The sequence below is a fragment of the Thalia democratica genome, chromosome 5 (genome assembly GCF_965202585.1).
Source record: "Thalia democratica chromosome 5, ktThaDemo2.hap1.1, whole genome shotgun sequence".
Lineage (NCBI taxonomy): Eukaryota > Metazoa > Chordata > Thaliacea > Salpida > Salpidae > Thalia > Thalia democratica.
In genome coordinates this window covers 7226717-7248285 of record NC_139169.1, presented here as the reverse complement: position 1 = coordinate 7248285, position 21569 = coordinate 7226717, and the positions used below count along the sequence as shown (strand labels likewise).

At 26.0% G+C, this 21569-nt stretch overlaps 1 protein-coding gene across 1 annotated transcript; it reads left to right on the top strand.

The window, feature by feature from the left end:
• Nucleotides 1–972: 972 nt before the first annotated feature.
• On the top strand, nt 973–17660 carry LOC145836235 (zinc finger Y-chromosomal protein-like). Its single transcript, XM_082944054.1, has 2 exons — nt 973–1087; nt 17206–17660. The coding sequence occupies exons 1-2, from the start codon at nt 973–975 to the stop codon at nt 17658–17660; spliced, it is 570 nt and encodes a 189-aa protein (XP_082800180.1).
• The last annotated feature ends 3909 nt before the right edge of the window (nt 17661–21569 follow it).

The following is a 21569-nucleotide window of genomic DNA, read 5'->3' as shown; positions in this document are numbered from 1 at the left end:
AAAAATTATAATAAACAACTAGTCTTCAACCGCATTTTACCTAATACCAAAATTAAGGACGTGTGAAAAATCCTCGAAATGACTTTTGCACGATTGGTTTTTTCGCACAAAGATACTTTTAAACGAAGATTCATTTTTGCTCAAGAATAAATAAAAGATTTAACAATAGTAATTATCAGAAAATATCCTGAAAAATAACAACAAATAAATATAAATTACCATCAAGAGAAAGATTCGGGGTTAAAAATGGTAGTAAAAAAGCAATTACAAGTTAATTAAGTTAAATTAATAATAAATACTACTAAAAACATTATTAAAAAAATAATAATAAGTTACACAACTAAGGACAGAGGTATCAGGAGGTAAATTAATTGATAAAACATAACAAAATAGAAAAAATTCAATCTGTAAAGTGACCCATTGTATAAAGATGACCCTGTGTAAAAGTGTCTTTGTACAAAAGTGATCCTTCGTGCAAAAGTGCTTTCTTGCAAATTTTACACCTAAACACAAATATTAATTAAATCTGTAAGTTTAAAAAAGTATCTCTATACTAAAAGTGCTAAAGTTATACATACATTTCAAGACACTAGACCTGCGCAAGAAATCAAAGAAAAACTCTTTGAATGTCCCAAGTGCGCGAAGAAGTTTGCCACTCATGACGGTTTGCGCATCCACACGAACATACACGACAAATCTTATCAGTGCGAAGTGTGCCTCAAGTGTTTCGGGACCAAGTACGTCCTCACTCTCCACATGAGAACTCACACTAGGGAGAAACCATATACATGTCCCACTTGTGAGAGAAAGTTCGCCCGAAAAGACTATCTGCAACGTCACCAGTTGTCTCATGGTGGCGAGAGAAAAGAGAAAAAGTTCAAGTGCGAGATACGCCCGGACGAGAAGTACTTCAGAACGAAGAGCAAACTGAACAAGCATACTAAGTAACACTACGAACCTGAATTAGTTTGCATGAAATGTGGGAAAAAGTGTTACAACAGTGGAGACCTGACAGAGCACATGAAGATCCACTTCGAGCCGACGTATCCTTGTAAGAACTGCAGTAAAAAATTTCACACTTTTTCGGGTTTGAGAAAGCACGAAAGAAGTAAAACGGGGTGTAAATGTGCAACTGAGTTTTAACAAATTTTTACAAACTTGAAAAATTTTATGAAAATGATTTTATTTACTTTTGAACTTTGTGAGATAGATTTGAATTATTCAAAAATGTTCTGACAATTCATTCTGTAGAGAGTAAACTTTAAAAAAAAGAAAAAAATTAATATGTTTTATAGAGTTACATAATGTTTGTCTTTTAAATTAAACTAATTTAAACTATAATTATAAAACTATCTTTTTTTATAAATAAATAGTAAAGTATGAATGTTTTTATGTTATTTGTGTTTAATAAACACTATTGTATGTTTCTTTATTTGAAAAATTGTCTTTACAATTATTATTGTTAAAATTTTTATAAATTTATTTTGATTTTGTATTTCAAAATAATTTTTAACTTTTCTGGTTAATGCTATAACGAAAAATGTAAATGTAGATATGTTTTTGTGCTACATTGATTTGCAATAGTAAGTTAAACTATTGTTTGTTGTTCAATTTCATTTTATGTATACTTATTACTACTATTAAACTTTTTTAACAGCTAAAATTTCAGAAATTATGATATAAAAGGGTTTATTCAAAACTTTCAAACGTATATTATTTTAAAGTTTTTTATAAGTTTGTTTGTATTTCATAATGTTTAACTGTTTCTAGTTTTATTAACGTTAAGCTAATATTTAAGAACAGGTTATACTTTGTATAAGAGTAACTGTTTTTATATTTTGTTTTTTAACTTAAATTATGCATATAAGTTTTATTTAATATAGTTTAAGCTGTATCGTTCAAAGCTTTTTACAAAAGTAACATTTAAAATCTTTAACGTGAAATAAAACTTCAATAACTTTTTATGAAATGAAAGAAGAACATTTATACTACTTTTTTTTGTTGTGTAACTAAGCTCTTTTGTTTTTTATTAAAATTTCAATTAAATTTGTGCACCTTATTTAAAAGTACCCTTATGGAAAATTTAGTATTACATACCAGAAATATACAGATATGAGTTTTTATTTTTTTTTAAGCTTTTCTTTTAAAATGTGATCTGTAATTTCAATGATAATTGCAGTAAATTTAATATGTGTTATTCTTTTATAAGGCTCTATAACTTAGATCAGTTTAGTATTTAACACCTTTTCTCATTTTTATTTCTGCATGCATTAACTTGGCTGCATTACATGGGGTGCACGACTATTCAAATTCGGACAATTCAAATTCTGAAAAAAAAATTAAACAGCCACTAATAAAAAAGTAATGTATTTTTGTCCAAAAAAAATATAATATGTAGGTCATATTAAGGCCATGGGGGGTAAGCCATGTTTTTTACAAGTTGATCTTATTTCAAAAAGTTTTTTTTGAGCTTGAATATGCTTTTTATCGTTTTAAAAAATTCAAATTAATTTATTGAGATATGACCAGTCAAAGTCGGACCGCATAATAGGTCCCCTGTGGAAAGGTAAAATTAAAACAGCAAAAAAAGACTATTTTATTTAAAATCTATCTTCTCCTACATTTTTTAAGCAATCTTCTTCAAACTTTCACAGTCTAATCTTTACACAATAACAAAAATACGTTATTTTGGAATTGAAAAAAAATATTTGTAAAAATATTAATTTTTTGAAAAAAAAAAACACTTTTTTTTTAGTTTTTGTGATGAAATTTTTTTTTTTTTCACATTACTAAAGCTCTAAAGTAAAGTTATTTTATTTTAATATAAGGAACATTTCCTGAAATTTTGAAGAAGATTGCTTGAAAAATGAAGGAAAAGTTAGATTTTAGTGAATTTTAAAATTTCTGAGAAAATTGATCTGAAAAGTTTGCGGTCCATACGTTTATATCGGAAACTTTTTACAAAAAATATAATATCTCAAAAGTTAAATGATATTTTTGAATTCTATAAAAACAGGCTTGTAGTTTGTATTCAAAGCTTTCATATAAAAACCAAAGTTAATTTTTGTAAAAAAAAATGTTAGACCCCACCCCCCTATGGCCTTAATATCTACAAGCCATATGTTTCTTCATGCAAAAATTAAATACTTTTTGAGATATGGCTTAAATAAAGTAAAAAACGTAGTTATTTTTAGTAATTTTAAAACAACTTAAAATTATTTTAGACTCTGAATAAAAAAAATTGGCTTGTAGATATTTGTAAGATTCACAAATGCATTTTTTTTCTTACTTATATTATTTATTGAGATTTAGTCTTTTAAATACTTTATTTAAAATTTGAGTTGTCCAAATTTGAATTGTCATGTAACCAATTACATGATATAAAAATTTTCGTAAATAAAATTAAAAATAATAATCTGACTATAAAGTTTAGAGGCTGCTATGTAGACTTGCTTTAAAGAAATCTCAAGCGTATAGAGTTCCCTTTAGCTCCACGGGCCATTCTGACTGTTTCTAACCACGATGACGGAAAACGTTTCTAAAACTGTTTATCCTCTAAAACGGAATTTAATAATTCAGATTAATTTTGTGTAAAACTTTGAACTTTACACGTCAAAAACCTTTAACAGCAGCAACCGGAAAGCTGCGACCCTTTAGTTAGTTGCGACCCTAATGTGAATTTTTAGCTGAAGAATAATTACTTTAAAAGAATAAATTATAAGATTTTATAATAAAACTGTTTAAAAGTGCCCTTTTTATTTTAAGTAAACTATGTTGCGATGGTTCACAAATTATTTAATTTATTAAGTAAATAGTTATCAAAGGCTTTTTTTTTTAAATTAAATAAATTTTCCAGTGCTCTTTTTATTTGTTGTAAAATTGTAGAACTTTTTTTTTTTTGCAGCGTTCTTTATTTATGCTTTTATTGATCATAAACTTAACGATTGCAGGGTTGCCACTCGGTCAGGAAAAGTCAAGAAATCAAGAAAAGTCAGGAAAAATTTTAAAAAATGACAAAAGTCAGGAAAAAAAGGGGGGATTTTGAAAAAAAGTCATAAAATTTAATTTAAAAAAAATTAAATCAATTAAAAAAAAGTCAGGTTTTGTCAGTTTAAATTTACAAAATTTCTTGTTTTCCAAAGCCTTCAGATGGTATAAATTAATTTAACCCACAAGTTGTGGCTTGATTTAGATAAAAGATTCTCTTCAACAAGTGTAGGGGCAGCAGACGAGAGCGATTTCAATAAAATGAGGCAAGTGATTTTAACTGCCAATAAAATGAAGCGGAATGCAGACCAGATTAAGAAAACCATATCTTCATTAGATGAAGTGCTAATAAAAAAACGGAGATAATTAGATTTTAGTACATACATTTAAAAAACAGTATTTGATTAAACTCTTTATTTTAATGTTTTAACTGTAAAAGTTCGTTATTGTTTTAATGTTTGAGTTGTGAAAGTTCCTTATTGATTTAAGGTTTTAATTGTAAAAATTCCTTATATGTCGTTTCGTTTATTTAGATACATTTATGCTTGGAAATTCTAAAAAATTGTGTTCTTTATTGTTTTAAGGTATAGACTATAAAAATTTGTTATTGTTTTAAGATTTTAGTTGTGAAAGTTCGTTTTTAATTCAAGGTTTAAATTGTAAAAGTTACTAATATGTCGTTTGTTTATCTAGATACATTTATGCTAGGAAATGCTAAAACAATGTGTCTTTTTTCAGACAAGCTGTGTTTATAAGGTAATAATACAAGTATTTTGCTAATAGGCCTGTTTATTACATACATCAATCATACACAGATGTTTCAAGTCAGTGCTTCTGAAATGGGGTTCCGCGGAACCCTAGGGTTCTGCGAAGCCTTTCGAAATAAAAAAAAGAATTTTGAAGGAAAAAAAAACATAAATCATAAAACTTCAAAAAAAAACGGAACACATAAAATTGAAAACATATATAATTATAGCATTCATTGATCTGCTTAGTATGTATCTAGCGGTAGGACTTTTAATCGGTAATCATTATTAATAGGTGTCATGTTTGCGCAAATTTTTGCAAATTTTTTGAATTTCTATTTTTAGAGAAGTCATGAAAATACTGGCATTATCACTTAAGCAAACAATGTAGGAGCGATCAAAACAAATTCTAAATGTTTACACAATAAAACTAAATAAAAAATCTTTATCAGAAACTTATTTCTGGTATATTATATTGTTTCAAATGCTGTAAAAATGTTTAACAAAATGTCTATTAACTTGATTAAAAATTTAATATGTATAAAAGCTACTTTTTACTTACAAAATGCTACTATAATTTTTAAAAAATCTGGCCAGGCCTATAGAATTTTAACAGAAATTGAATTTGAAATAGTTTTTTTAGACTTACATGATAGAAAATAATACTTTAATTTTAAAAGTTGTGGCCAGGTCTTTGAAATTTCAACAAAAATTGAGTTTGAAATAATTTTTAAATTTACATGATAAAAATGTTTAAATGTCTATGTATTAGTAAAGTTTTAAAGTTTTTTTTTAAGTAATAAATGTTTTTTTTGTTTAATTATTATAACTATTTTTTTTTTTTGATATTCATTTAAAAAAAACTACCTAAAGAAAATGGCAAAAAAATTTTAATATTCAAAAAATGATATTATTTTTAAATTGATGATTTTTAAATAAAAAATATAAAATAATGGTTTGCTTAATTAAAGTTGTTTTTTTATGTAACTTTAGTTGCAACATTTTTGTTTGTTGAAACATTACTGTTTGTTTAAATTAATGCAAAAACACACATCTTAAAGAAAGCACATAATTTTGATTATAATTATTATTATTATTATTATTATTATTATTGTTAAAAGTTGTTATCTTTTTTAAAATTCAAGCTTTTGATATATACTTAGGCCATAGGGGAGGGGTCCATGATTATTTTTTACAAAAATAACATTGATTCTTATATGAAAGCTTAATATATAAACTACAGGCCAGTTTTTATAGAATTTAAAAAGTTCATTTAAGTTTTGAGATATTGTAATTTTTGTAAAAAGTTTCCAATACAAACGTTTGGACCGTACATTTTACAAAGTCAATCTTCTCAGAAATTTAAAAATGTGTTTATGAACCTTTATGTAGTTTATAATGGTTTACTTTTTCTTCCTTAGTCAAAACCAACTTTTAAAAATTCGATATTTTAAGTTTTATAATCAGTATTAGAAGTATTCTTATTTTGAAATAACCAAGTGGAATGTTTTAATTTTTTTAGACTTTATTTTACCTATTATTTTAGCACGGATATATGTTTTATATTTATTTTTCGTTAGGCATTTTACCCGTTTATTACAGTAATCTGTGAATTCGATTAGATTTATGTTCATTTCGTTATTGTTTGTAGCTCTCATTTTATTTTTATTATGCAAGGAAAGATTTTTATGACGTTGCGATTAATCATGTTTGATCTTGTTTATTTATTATAGAATCATAAAATACCTATTGTCTCTGGTGCACTTTGAGTTTGACTCGACTTAATACTATTACAATTGGTATGATTTCTATCAATGATACAGTTTTGCTAAAAAAATCGTTTTTCACTGAAATTCTTTTGTTTTTTGCATATTAAACATTAAATGTAAAATTAAATTAGGGGTTCCGCGGAAAAGTTGAATTTTGTAAAAGGGTTCCGCCACTAGAAAAAGGTTCAGAAGCACTGGTTTAAGTGATGTACTGGAAGTTTGGTGATAGAATTCAGCAAAAAACTGTCGTTTTTAACCTGTATTAAAATTAGATTAAAAGCTTTATATAGTTTCAAGTGTTAGATTATGTATTGTAGAATAAGTTTAATTTAAGAGTTTGATTTAGAAAAGTCAGGAAAATTTTCTCATCTTGATCAGTGACAACCATGCGATCAATATTAGTACACTATAACAAAAGGGCGTTTTTTGACTGGTTTTTTGTGCAACCTCTAAAAAGATAAACGTACTGAAAATTATGCAATATGATTTTAATGTAAAATATCTACTAACAACTCGTATCTATATGTTTAATTTTGATATGAAGTAAGTTTAGTTCATACTTTGTAAAGAATTAACTAAAAAATAACGTAGTTTTGTAAGGTTTTTTGTTGCGAAAAAATTATAAGCCATATAAAAATCTTATTATTACAAAAGTTGCACATTTTCTAAAAAGAAACTTTGAATGATTTTTAAACTCGAACAGTTTTATCTTAATCTTTGGAAACATTTGACCAATCACATATTTTTTTGTTTTTACAATTTATTTTTAATTAAGCTGTAAAATAATTGTTCACATCTGCTAGTAGTTTGTTTTTCAAAAATATAAATACTTGTTAATCAAATTAGCTCTTAGCTTAATTGTTTTAACTAAAATTGTTTGACTAAGTAATTTATTTGCATATTATTAAATATGTTTTTTTAATGTCAAGACAAGTTAATTACTAGTTTTCCAATTCTAATAAACTTAGTTTTAATTCTTATGTATAAATTATTATAGTATTTTTTTATGTTGTTATTGATATTTATTAAATATTTTCCTATAAATCCTCTAACTGTTTACTTACTCAAAATTTAATTTTTAATTTAGTTGCTAACAAAAGTAATTGATATGTGTTAGCTGAAACCTATTTTATTTGTTTGTTTAATAAAAATATTTTTAAAATGAAGTATGTTTCAAATTTGTGTTTATTGTCAATGATAACAGTGCTTTGGTAGAAAATTTAATTATTTTATTAATAATATAAAATTAAGATCTGGGTTATTCTTAATATATTGCATTCTGTTTTACTAGTACTTTAAAATAGTTTTAAGTGCAAAAATTCTTTGTACCTGCGAATTTTTAGACATTTATGTAGACAGTTTTTTAAAGCTTATCATCATAATCTACTAAACAAAATTATGAAGCAAAAAATTGTACAAACACTGAAAAAAGTCTAAACACTGTTTAAGTGTGTATATAGTATATACTAAAGATAAACAAATGTAATATCTGGTGTTTACATTTATTTTCTTTCTTTTTAACCCTTTTTCTAGATTTAGCCATTTTGAAATCAAGGTTAATAAAATACAAACTTTTCTTTCACTTTACCCAGTCTTTGTTTACAAAATAATTTAAAAATAACACATGTTTAAAACTTAGTCTGATTCAATTTTAACGCTCAGAATCTTAATTCTAGAAAAGTATAATTTTCTTGGTTAAGTAAACTTTTAGAAATCCAGTTTAGTTTCACACTTTTGAAAAGTGAAGTTTTCTTAAATTAATAAGAAAAGTTTTAACTTAAATTTTGATTATTATACTTTAAACTTAAGTCAGTTTTTTTTAAAGTTAGTCGTATATTTATATGTAGGTCTAAAAAATCGAAACCAAAAACCGGATCACGTGAGTTTTTTTACACAAAGTCGCGAATCTAAATAAACTAATTTATACTTAAGTAATGTTAAAGGTAAAATAAATTATGCTGAACTAAAAAAGATCATAAAATTTTTCCAAACAAAATAATAGTGGCAATTATTTATTTGTTTATTATATTAAGACACTTAAAAACAAACTGTAAAATTAATAAAGTTATTACTGTTTTGTTAAAGCATTTGTAAATTCAAATCAATATTTAACATGTTTAAATGTAAGTATTAAATAAAATAAAATAATGGATATTGTATAAATGCAAAGTACAACTTTGAAAAATAGTAATAGAAAATCTTAAACATATATTTATTAAGTTAAAGTTCTTATTTTTGTAGTTCTTAAAAAAACATTAATTTTGTTAATAAAAATTTATACTTGTGGAATTTACAAATTATTATTTGAATAAAAGTTTTTACTTTTAGATTTTTAAGGAAGTTGACACTTTTATACTAAAGCATCAGCTTTAAATTCATAACAAAGAAACATTTTTTAGTGTTTAAATTGTTTTCAATTTAATATTGCTACTTAAGCTACACTTAATTGCTAATAAATACATAATAAGCACAGGTGAAGCTTTTACTGAAATCAATAACACAATTTTTACTAAAGATATTGATAAAAAAGTCACTAATGGTAAGCACGTTCATTGTTAGTACAAACATAGTTTTAGGTATATTTAAGTTTTTAAACCTGTTAATAAAAAACTTAATTGTGATGGAATTTTGTTAAATTATCAACTGAAACCTATTAGTTACTAATACTATTAATAATATAAACATTTTAAAGTTTTATAACAATTTGACTGTTAAAAATAAACTTTATGTTTTGAAAAGCTTATGCTAGTAAAAAAAAAAGATTCTATAATAAAGTATTGAAAAAACTAGAAAAAGAAATCTTCTGTACTATAGTTTTAACGTTTAGTTTCTATCTAAAAATTGTGGACAACTTTTTTTTTTTTGTCCCTGAAAACTAAAAGTGTATCGTTTGTAAAAATTTTTTGTAGTAGTTTGGGGATGTACCAGTGCAGCAACACTTACTTTTTAAACATTCAAATTATCAAACTATTTACATGTTAGAAATGAAATAAAAATGTGAACTTTCACAGAATAGAATCTAATGAACAATAAAAAAATTTTTAACATATTTGATCTTAGGACCTAGTGCTCGAAGAACCTTACTATTATCGATTCGCACATCACGGAAAACTTTTAATGTCTTGATCAGGATATACTACTATGGACATTGTATTGGTAGGAGATTTGGCAAATTTGGAATATCCTGGTCTAGTGCAAAAAATAAATTTTTTATTTAAACTGATCTTTAACTGGGTCATGTGTTTATAAAAAGAACTTGAATTTAAAGTTTTATATTATATTACTTCTCATAGTACCATTGATTAATCCGTGGGTGTTTTTTATGGTTTAAGAATGGTTGTTTTGATTGAAATACTACTTAAGTTTTAATATTTAGTTTTATGCTTTTTCAGTAAATTAAACTTACAGAAATATTTATTTTCATTGATTTTTACATATGATAGTGTAACAGGATATCAAACTGCATTTGATAACTGTTTTGGTTTAATTGAAGGTATTGAGAAAACCCTTGTTCAACCAAGCGTTTAAGAGAAAGCTGCAAGGTCAAGTTTTGTACTGATGCAATGTTGCATTCACATACTACAGCGGCATATAAATACCACTAAGTTAAAGCAGAGATTTCTTCGAGCCAGGGCCTTGCTGTAGTAAATGTGTAATCCCATTTATATGTTTCTTTGTGTTATATAAAACTTTGATACTTAAGAATGTTTTTTTTTTTCATAACTTATTTTATAATTGATTTTAAAGCAGCAACATTTTTAAACTATAATTGTTTTAGAATTGAGTAGTATTTAAAGTGATTTATAAAGCATAAAGTATTTATACTAATATTTTGTACATAGTTTTTTATATTGTTTTTGCATGGTTCTTTAATACTATATCTTTATTCATTTGTATGTCCAGTTTTATAAAGAGTAGCCCTAAGTATTACTTGATATCAGTATTGTGTTATTATGATAATTATAACTTAAGTGACTCACAAACTCATGTCGGTTATTACAATTTGTTTTATTATTTTTTTATTATCTACAGTAGCTGAATATAAAAATATAACAATTATTTAGAATTTTGTTTTAGATTCTTAGTAATTTTGTTAACACGTACAGGGTGTCCAAAAAACTTAGAGTTCTGAAAAACGTAAAATTTCAAAATTTAGGTTAAAATCCTGGAATTTGAGAAATTTAAAAAAAAAACTATAACTTTAAACAAAAATCACTATAAAATCTGTAAAAGCCTGAAATTTAAAACAATTTTAACATTTTAAGTAGTGAAGTTTCAATTTGACACACAAACCTATTTATATTCTTTTTATAGTGGTTTATTTTAATAAAATAAGGACATTGATTTTTAACTTATTTAAAGTAACTTTAAAGTATATTTTCAATGTTATACTACTTAACACGTCTTTTTACTTTAAACTAAATTTCTGACAAAAATATACCAAAACGTTTACTTTCAAAAGGAAGAATTTAAAACTACCTTGGAGGAAATTCTAGAAATACTAGTGGTCACCCTGCATGTTATAATGTTTAATTAAGATTCGGAAGTGTTCGAGTTTTTATTTCGTTTTTACATTATTGAACATAAATCTTAAATACTTTTTGAAAATCATGAAAACCACTTGAGATATTGCAAACAGGAAAATATGGCATCCTTTAGGCAAAACACTAACAAATATACAAAGAACATCAGATTTAGAAAAAACTTTAAATGTGGTCAAAACTTTTACACAGGAACTATTTTTAAATGTTAATGAGAATTAACTGCTTGAACTTAAAATTAAAAAAAATATATATCACAAAAAAAATTGTTTAAAAAAACTTTGTACAAAACAATCATACAATATAAATGCTTATTTTTGAATAAAATTTTTATCACAGCAGGGTGTGACTATAAGGCCTCCTATACTCTCTATGGCTAGGCTATAATAGCAAATGTTCTTAACTTTATTCAACATTACATCATAATTTTTGTCTGCTCTTTAATTTCTCCTTATCTTAACTTGCATCAGTATAACACTTGACCTTGCGATGTCTTTCTTAAACGCTTGGATGAACAAGGATTTTAGCTCAAAACTTTCCATTAACTTTAGTCAGGGCTCAATCATTAATTTAATTATCCTGTTACACTTCCTCTTATTCCACTGCCTAAAGAGAATCGTCACTTTACTTCTCTTCTGCCTTTTTCTTGGAAAATAAACACTACCATTCCTTCATTAACAAGAAACAAATTTATCATATCAAAATTTAAAATGCTCTCAAAACTACTGTTAAAAAAAAGATTTAAGGTAAACTAGAAAATAGAATAACTAAACAATTTCAACAAATGGTCTTCTTGTTCTAAAAAAATTACTATTTAAAATGACCAAAAAAGAATTAATGTGTTTACCAAGCTTATTTCACTTAAATTGATGAAATAATATCAAACATGTTCCACAACCTACTATTTAGATTGCAGCAATTTAAAAACAGATACATACAAAAACACAAAAAAACTCACTCAAATGTTATGTCTGTGCAAACCCTTTTGATACAAATTCCTATACAGCATGTTCCTGCTATCTTATTTAAATGTTGTCTTTTTCTATTATGCTATTAAAATGTAAGAGCCATAAAAAAATTCATTATGACTTTGACTTAAAATTGGTCACCTCTTTTTCTGACTTATTTTACCTTTACTTAGTCAGTTCTACTTGGACTTTTTGTACTGAGTTTTGTCAATTCTTCTTTAACTGTGTGAACTAAATTTTCAGTTCTACTTTGACTTTTTCGACTAAATTTTGTCAGATATATTGTGATTTTGTGGACTAAAACTGGGACAAAACCCTTTGTAACTAAATTGACTTAAACTCTGTCACTTACTTTCTGTGACTTTAGGACTTAAATTGTGTCTTTGTACCTTTTTTGTTTACTTTGACTAAAATATTGTCTCCTGTTTTTTGTGACTTAAGAACTTAAATTGTGCCAATATTTTTTTTTTGCTTACTTTGATTTAAGCATTGTCACCAACTTTGTGTGACGTATTACGACTTAAACTTTGTTAATACCATTCTTACTTTTTACTTGATCTCCCTATGATACTTTGTTCAATATGACCCCTATTACCTATTGCTTTCCCCAAACCCCTATTCTTACTGATTATAGGTTAAATTCAAAGGCTTTAAAATGGGCATATAGTAAATGTGAGTACTCCTTAAATATTAAATGCAAGCTTTGTTATAAGATTTCTCTAAATCTACTGTTAAATAAAACGTACTATATAACAAAAATGACAAAACTACAAGAATGTGAGATAAAAATGTGTTAAATACTGCCTTTGAATAAAAGGCAATACACTAGTAAAATTTAATTGGGTAAAATACTGTCTTGGTAATGTTTAACTCTTTTTTACCTAAAAAAGCTGGTTTTTCTTTACCCAAGGAGGCCATGTTTGGTTTTATTGTAATGTGCAACCAAGCTAAGAATCATAGTTAAAAGTAAACTTACTTATACTAAAGTCATAATATACATTTGTCCTTTAATGTACTTTATTGTTCTATACTACTACTATATATTAAATTCTATATAATAAAGAGTTGAATATAATAATTAAACTTAGGGCTACTCTATATAAAACTAGCCATGACTATGAATGAGAATGTTGTATTAAAGAACAATGACAAACACTAACAAATATAAAAAAAACATCAAGTTTAGAAAATACTCTAATATTTCGAAAATTTTTACACAGGAAATAAATCGAACATTAATTATACTTTGAGAATATTCAAATTAAAATGAGAATGAACTGCTTAAAACTAAAATTATATAAATGTTTTTGAAAAGAAAAATTCTTAAATAAAAACTTTACACAAAACAATCAAACAGTATAAATGTCAATTCTTGAATAATATGTTTACTGCAGCAAGCTGTGGCTGAAGCCATTCAATTATTTATGTTATCCAATATCTATATATAGTTGTTTTTTTTTTCTTCTGATTTTTATATACTGTTTGATCATAGCTTAAGAGTCTGCTAATAAATATTTTTTGTGTAACAAAAAAAAATTCAAAATACATAATATAAAGAAATATAATTTTTCAGTTCAGTCCACATAAAACTTGAGATATAAATTAGGTAAAATTTGTTAACAATTTTCTTTATTTAATATTTGTTTTAAGTTACTGTATATTAAAATAACTGTTTTATATGTATATTTTAATCACAATTTTCTACAGTTGAAATTATGTTAATTTTTAATTTTGTTTTAAAAAACTTTCTAATGGCTTAGTTTATTTTACCAGTTTTATAATTTTTAAAACTTTCATTTTAAAATCTCTGTAAAGTTGTACATTACTAAATGAATAACATATTTGTATATTTAAAAAATAAAACATCTAAAATTAATACTATGATTTTACAGAAAAGTAAACTAATACTCTTTTTTTGGTTAAAATGGATACGCTTGGAAAGAATAAAGAAAAAAATAAAAGTTAGTTTTTTTCATGTAAATTTTAAAACATTTGCAATTAAACATTTTCGTTGTTTTATCATAATTTTGTCATATAACCACATTTTTTTTCTAAATGATGTCTAGATTGAAAAATAAACTTAGTTGACTGTTTTATTTCAAAGCTTGACGTATAAACTATTAGATACATTTTATATAAAAAGTATCTAAAAGTCCTATTCCTAAGTTTTTATTCTTAAAATATTAAAAATTTAGAGAATTTTTTTTCGTGGTGATAATAAAAGAATAACAAGAGTTGTATTAATAAAATAAAAACAAACAAAATTTTTAAAGAAAATAAGATAATCACTTAAGATTAAATAATCTTTGAAACAATATTGTACATTCTTTAAAAAAAAAATATATTAAAAAAGTTTGATAACGTTTTCTAACACATGTAGTATAATAGAAAATTTTAATAAACTTATTTGTTTTTCAATGTTTCAGTTTATTTGTTCTTTAATATACCTATTAAACTCCTAAACTTTGATACTTGAATGCTAATTTAATATTGAAAGTAATTTATAGCAACTGGTAACTTGGTAAAAAAATATTTAGAATAAAACATTAATTCACTACTCTATGGACTTGATGTTATTTCTTATAAAATAAAGTTAAAACACATTTTACACTGATCTTATGCACTTTCAAGACTTAAACTCAGTTCTTGATTTCAGATGTGAAACAAATTGTTGAGACAAAAGTAATTGGAGCAAGTAAATACAAACAGGTTTCCTGATTTTTCTGGGTAATTGTAATTTCACAACAAAAACAATGTAAAAAAGAATAAAAAAAACTTAGAAACACTGAATACCCTTAATTCTACTTTTCATGCCTAGGGCTAGACTTACTTGTATTTTAAAATTTGATTGCTTATATATATCTTATATAGTTTTAAGCAGGGTTGCCACAAGGTCAGGAAAATCAAGAAATTCAGGAAAAAATAGGGGATTTAAAAAATAAAAGTCAGGAAATTTGTCTATTAACTTATTAAACAACTATCCTACTTGAACAAGCAGTTTTTGTATGCGTTTTAGTACTTTTTGTAGTTTCTGATGATCTGTGGCAAGGACACTTCCATAGTGAAACTGAGAAATATACACAAAAATTTTCTTGAATTTTTTTAGTTATGTGATTTCTCTCATGCAGCTTTTTTTGACATTGTACCAAAGTACCCAGCCTGTTGTTGCCTTAATGCGTGATGATAGTTTGTGCTTTATAATTAAATTTCTGTACAACATTACAAAAGATGAGGTAGTTACGAAACTGAGCCTTAACCAGTTATTCAAGGTTTGATTTTATAATCAAGTATTCCTAAAACCTGCCCTTGATCTTAGCTGTGCTGCAACCAATTTGCTTGCATATTTGAGAAAAGAAGACCTAGTTGAGGAACAAAAGGTCTTATATTTTAACCAAGAATGTAGAGTATTTGTTATAGAAGCAGTTGAAAATCTCCCGAGCAGAATGGCTATTGGAAGTACATTTGTAAAAAATATGTCATACCTAAATCTGCATAGCCTTGAACAATTATGAGTCACAACTATTATTAACTGTTTTGCCAACGCTCTTCACTGCTTAACAAAGTAAAAAAATGTTCTCCAACTCAGAAGGTGAGGCTAGCATTGAACAATTTAGAACTTTGGTAAGTTGTCTAATGAATGCATTAAAGTTCAAAAGCTTTAAGTCAGGAGATTTTTCTCAGCTTATCCTGAGGCAACTCTGTTTAAGGCCAACTGCTGAAAAATAAAAATGTTTTTTGTAGTGATCTACTGGATCCAGATATCTGGATAATGATAATGTTTTTTTTTGATCTGGATGTGGCCTGATCTCAATTTTGAAGAAAAAAAAACTTATAGTTCATATTTTAAATTTTCATTTAAAAGTTCATGTTAATTTATGTAAAAAATATTCCTTTAACTTATTAAGCCCTTGAGTTAATAATAGGAAATGTAAAATAATTGATAAACTTTTTTGTTTGTATACAACTTACAATTCCTTTTTTCTGTTATTCAACTATTGATTTTATCAAAGAATGCTCTATTCATAAACTGGGGATGTGTTTAGAAATATTTACAAAAAGAAAGTTGAAAAAAATTACTGTTCATGTATAATGTGTACAATATCTTAATTTTAAAAGGTAAGTAGATTAATTATTAATAAATTTAGTTTACAGAGGTTTAAAAAATATATATCAAATATTTTTATTCTCTAATGCTATTTCATGAAACTGGTATTTATAATTAACAGATAACACAAACAAACAAACATCTGATGTTTTAGATGAAGATTTTGTACAACAATCAATGCATTCAGATCAACTTAATTGCTCAAATAAACAAGGCAAGTTGTTTTTACAGCTACTATAACAAAACATGGATATTATAATTTGTTAACTTTAGAATTCAACTTTATGCAAATAAAATAATAATTTAATTTAAAAACTTATTTATTTTTGTAATTCTAATAACATTTAATTAAGCATTCAATGGTTAGTTTATTTTAGTTAAGTTATTGTGTATTTGTTTGATTAAGCTGGGTTTAATAGTCTTCTGTTACAAACTATTTCTTCTTAATAACTTATGGTGATTTTGATGGGTAACAAGTGTATTATAACTAATAATCTATCAAAATTGAATAAAAACATCGATATGAATAAGTATTTAAACTAAAAACGGCTGATAATACAAAAAAAAATTATAGTTCAATTTAAAGATTTATTTTGTACCAAAGCATTGGAAATATACAAAATGTGTTGTTTTTAGTTTTACCATTCACTTTTGAAATATATATTTTACTTATAAACATTGGTTAAGTAGTATTAAATTGACATTAAACAAAAAGTGGTCAAAGAATTAGAAATTTTTACTTTTGAAAAATGATCAGTAACAGACTGAGAGTGTAAGTATTTTAAATGAATAGGTTAGGAGTTGGTTACTTATTTACAATAATTTTTATTTTTTCTTAAAAAAAAAAACCAACTTTGCGAATTTAGCTGTTTTATGCTCGCCATCAACTTTATTCTTATATGTTAAAACAATGCTTTCTGATATAGATTATAAATCATTGAAACACAACAAAAACCTATTGGTATTAAACACACACTTAAAATTAGATTGTGCTGTTGTGGTTGAACAGCATCTTTGCACTGTAAACTCTGTCTTTAGTGTTTTGAGAAATTTCTTCACATTTAATGCAAAAACGAAAACTATTTGCAGGTGTGTCAAAAAGCAGAAGCAAAAACAAGTTTGAGTGTTCTGTGTGTGGTGATAAACTTTCCTCTAAAACAAATTTACGCAACCACATGAAAACCCACGACAAATCTCATCTGTGTGAAGTTTGCCAGGAGTGTTTCGAAAGCAAAGCAAACCTTGATGCTCATTTGAAAATTCACGCGGGATATGAACCGCCCAACACGTGTTCTACATGCGGTAAAAGATATTCTTCCAAATGGTCTTTGCGAAGGCACGAGGCAACTCACAGTGATGAGAGAAAATTCAAGTGCGAGATATGCCCTGACGACAGGAGCTTCAAAACGAAACACGCGCTCAGAAACCACCTGGTTCTTCATCACAAGCCAAAGCTGGCTTGCCCTCATTGCGACAAGAAGTTTCATTCATTAACAAGCTTGAAACGCCATTTGAAAACTCATTTGCAACCCACCCATCCTTGAGCAAATTGCTGTAAAAATTTTCATGCGTCAGAGGGTTTGACAAAGCATGAAAGAAGGAACATTTGCTAGTTCCGTTATTTGTAAAAATAATTAACTACTCTTGTTTGCAAAGTGTGACTTGTTTAATTTATTATCTAAACCAGTATGAAGGTGTTTTTGAAAAAAGTTTTTTGATTAAATTCTGCTTTGTAAAGAAGTACTTGCTTTTATTCGAAATATTTTTCTTGCCTTTGAGTTTTGTACTATAACTGTTTTAAGGTTTTAAACTAGTATGATTTGAAAAAAATTCTCACTATTCTATTTTTTAAGTAAAAAAAAAATACTTAATCTACTTACTATAAAAAGTCATTTAGAGGATTGTAAAAAAATTTGAAAGTACAAGTATTAGAAATATATTAATAAATTATTACAAGTACTATTATGATTATATTTTAGTAGCATTAATTGTCAATTGAAATAGTGTTAACTTTTCTTCTATTTATTGTGTAAGTAAAGCTTTAAACAGTTTAATTTCATTCCAGATTAAATATTGTTGCTAACTGTTTCTCTAAAATGTTTGTAAAGTAGTAGATTACTTAATATATAATATATTGGTATATATAAAAAAAATAAATTTGTAAATTTTTTATTATAATTTTACAGTAAAAACAAAACATTATTCTTTTTATCTTTAAAATGGATACGCTTGGAAAGAACAAAGCAAAAATTAAAAGTTAGTTATTTTGTGTAAATTATAAAAGATTAGCAATTAAACACTTTCATGTTTTCTTCATAATTTTGTCATAAAACTACATTCATTTCAAAATGATGTCTAAGTTTAAAAAAAGAATTAAATAACTGTTATTTCAAAGTATGAAGTATAATCTATTAGATACATGTTTTATAAGACAAACTTATATGCAATAAAATTAGTTTTGTAAAAACAAATTGTATGTAAAAGTCCACAAAATAAACAAATATGAACAATTTTTAGAGAAAGAAAATAAAGTATCTAAAAGTCCAATTCATAAGTTTTTATTCTTAAAATTTTTAAATTTTAGATAAATTCCATTCACTGTGAAAAATAAAAGAATAAAAAATATTGTATTACTAAAATAAAAACAAACAATCTTTTTAGAGAACTAAAGATAATTACTTGTTGAATCGATTCTTTCAATTATAGATCATATATCATTGTAACAGCACAGAAAACCTAGTATGGTATTAAACATACACTTAAAATTATTTTATGTTTTTATGTATGAAGAGCATCTTTGCTTTGTAAATTTTTTTTTGTGTTTTAAGATATTGCTTCAACGTTTAGCGCTAAAACAAAAACTATTTGCAGGTGTGGCAAAAACTAAAAGCAAAAAAAAATTTGAATGCTCTGTATGTGGTAATAAACTTTCCTCTAAAAGAAATTTACGCAACCACATGAAAATCCACGAAAAGTCTTATCTGTGTGAAGTTTGTCAGCAGTGTTTCAAAAGCAAAGCGAGCCTTGATGCTCATTTGAAAACTCATGCGGGATATAACACGTGTCCAACCTGTGGTAAAACATTTTCTTCCAGGTGGTTGTTGAAAAAACACCAGGTAACTCACAGTGAGGAGAGAAAGTTCAAGTGCCACTTATGCACCGATGACAGGTGCTTCAAAACAGAGCAGGCGTTGAAAACCCACATAAAGTACCACTACGAACCGAAACACCAATGCAAGGTCTGCCTCCACACTTTCCATTTCAAGAAGGATTTAACCAACCACATGAGAACGCACACGGGAGAAAAGCCCCACGTTTGTAAAACCTGCGGCAAAAAGTTCACTCGGATAGACACTTTGCGGAGACACGAGGCGGTCCACAGTGATGAGAGAAAGTTCAAGTGCGAGATATGCCCTGACGACAGGAGTTTCAAAACGAAACACGCGCTGAGAAACCACCTGGTTCTACATTACGAACCGAAAATGGCTTGCCCTCATTGCGACAAGAAGTTTCATTTATCAACAAGCTTGAAGTACCACTTGAAAACTCATTTCAAGCCCACTTGTTCTTGTGCAGAGTGCGGTAGAAAATTTAACTCATCATCGAAATTGAAAGAGCACATGAAAACTCATTCCGAGCCTACTTATCCGTGTGCAAATTGTGACAAGAAATTTCATTTCTTATCAAGTTTGAAAAACCACATGAAATCTCATTTATAACCCACTTACCCTTGTGGAAATTGTGACAAGAAGTTTCATTTATTATCAAGTTTGAAAAACCATATGAAATCTCATTTGGAACCAACTACTTGTGGAAACTGCGGTAAAAAGTTCCAAACGTCGCGAAGCTTGAGAAGGCATGAAAGAAGGAACATTTGCTAGTTCTGTTGTTCGCAAAAAAAAGCCAGTACTTTTGTTTTAAAAGTGTAGCTAATTTAAGTTTATAAAGTAAACAAATATAAAGGTTTTTTTTGTTAAGTATTTGAATGTTTTGATTATATTCTGTTTTGTAAAGAAGTACTTGATTTTATTAGAAATAATTTTCTTACCTTAGAACTTTGTACTGAAACTGTTTAAAGGTTTTAGATTAGTATGATTTGAAAATATGTCTATTTACTTTTAAAAGTAAAAATGTGCTTACTGTACTAGGTTATTCTTACAGTAATGTTTTTTAAACTTTCTGAAAAAGACATTTAAAAAACTTAAAAAAAATTATTATATTAAAATTTAAATCTTATAAATATTTATAAAGCTCATTGTTGCATTGATTAAAAAAAATTCTTTTTTAATAACATCAGGTTTAATTTTGCTGATTCATATATTGAAAATTGAGGTTTAAACTTAATACTAAAATATTCAAACAATGAAGATTACAGTTTTAATATTTTCTTTTAATTTTCGTTTTAAAAAGTTGATTTTTAGTCCTTAAAAAAACTGCAAAATAGTTTTATTATTATCTATTTTTAGCTTTTATCAATTTAGTTTAGTTCCTGAAATTAATTTTTTTTTAATTTTATACAGTTTTCATATGTTTTATAATATGTTTTACAAAAAGTAAAATTACACTAATAGTTTCTACACGTACAACTCTTATTTTATTATGTAATTTATTATCCCATTTTGGTATTGGGATCCAGCCGCATCCGAATAACAGGATTCGGTAGATCACTGGTTTTAGTACAAAAAATAACAAGTTTAAAAGATTAAGAAAAAAGCACTCATGTATTTTAAGAAAATATTACTTTACTTAGTTATAGCATTTAAGAAACCAATATGTATTTTAAGTAAGATTTTACGCTTAAGAATAGCATATTTACACGATAGCTTTTGTTCTCCATTTTATAAAATACAACAAGTAGATGATGTTTTTATTTAAGAAGTTCGGTATTTCTGTCCAGATTTACTAGGATCTGGGTAGATTTCAGAAAAGCACAGCGTCACTTTAGCACGGCGTGACACTTTAAAACAAAGTTTAGTTTTTGCATGTAGCTTCACTTAGGCATGGTGGACACTTTCTTACTTAAAAATTAAAAAATAATTTTTAACAAAATTTTTAACATCAAACTGATAGCATTCTGTTTAGTACGCATTTTAAGCAATTCAAAGTGAGAATTCAAGAGGAAGAATACTTACCAAATAGTTTCTATAACTATAGAAAGGTTTTAAATAATTATAAAAACAATATTAAATAAACTGATCAAAAAAGTTTTATTTTTGTGTTTAGCAAAACTTTTTAAGCAATGAAATCTTTTGAAATGATGGTAGTTTTATAATATGTGATCTTTAAAAAATAAGTTTAAATGATTTCCATTTACTTTATAATTTTTAAGCTTAGCAAACTAGTAAATGCGAATATTACTTCTAACACTTTTGAAAGTGTCGTCTTAAAAAGATTCTATATAAAGTTTCACTACTAGGACTTAAAATTAAGCTGTAACTTAAAGTTCTTAAACA

Bases quoted from the DNA above. Each gene is read 5' to 3' on its own strand.
- LOC145836235 (XM_082944054.1), top strand. From the start codon at position 973: ATGAAATGTGGGAAAAAGTGTTACAACAGTGGAGACCTGACAGAGCAC. The intron at 1,088-17,205 runs GTTTGAGAAAGC...AACTATTTGCAG, and splicing joins AAAATTTCACACTTTTTCGG to GTGTGTCAAAAAGCAGAAGC.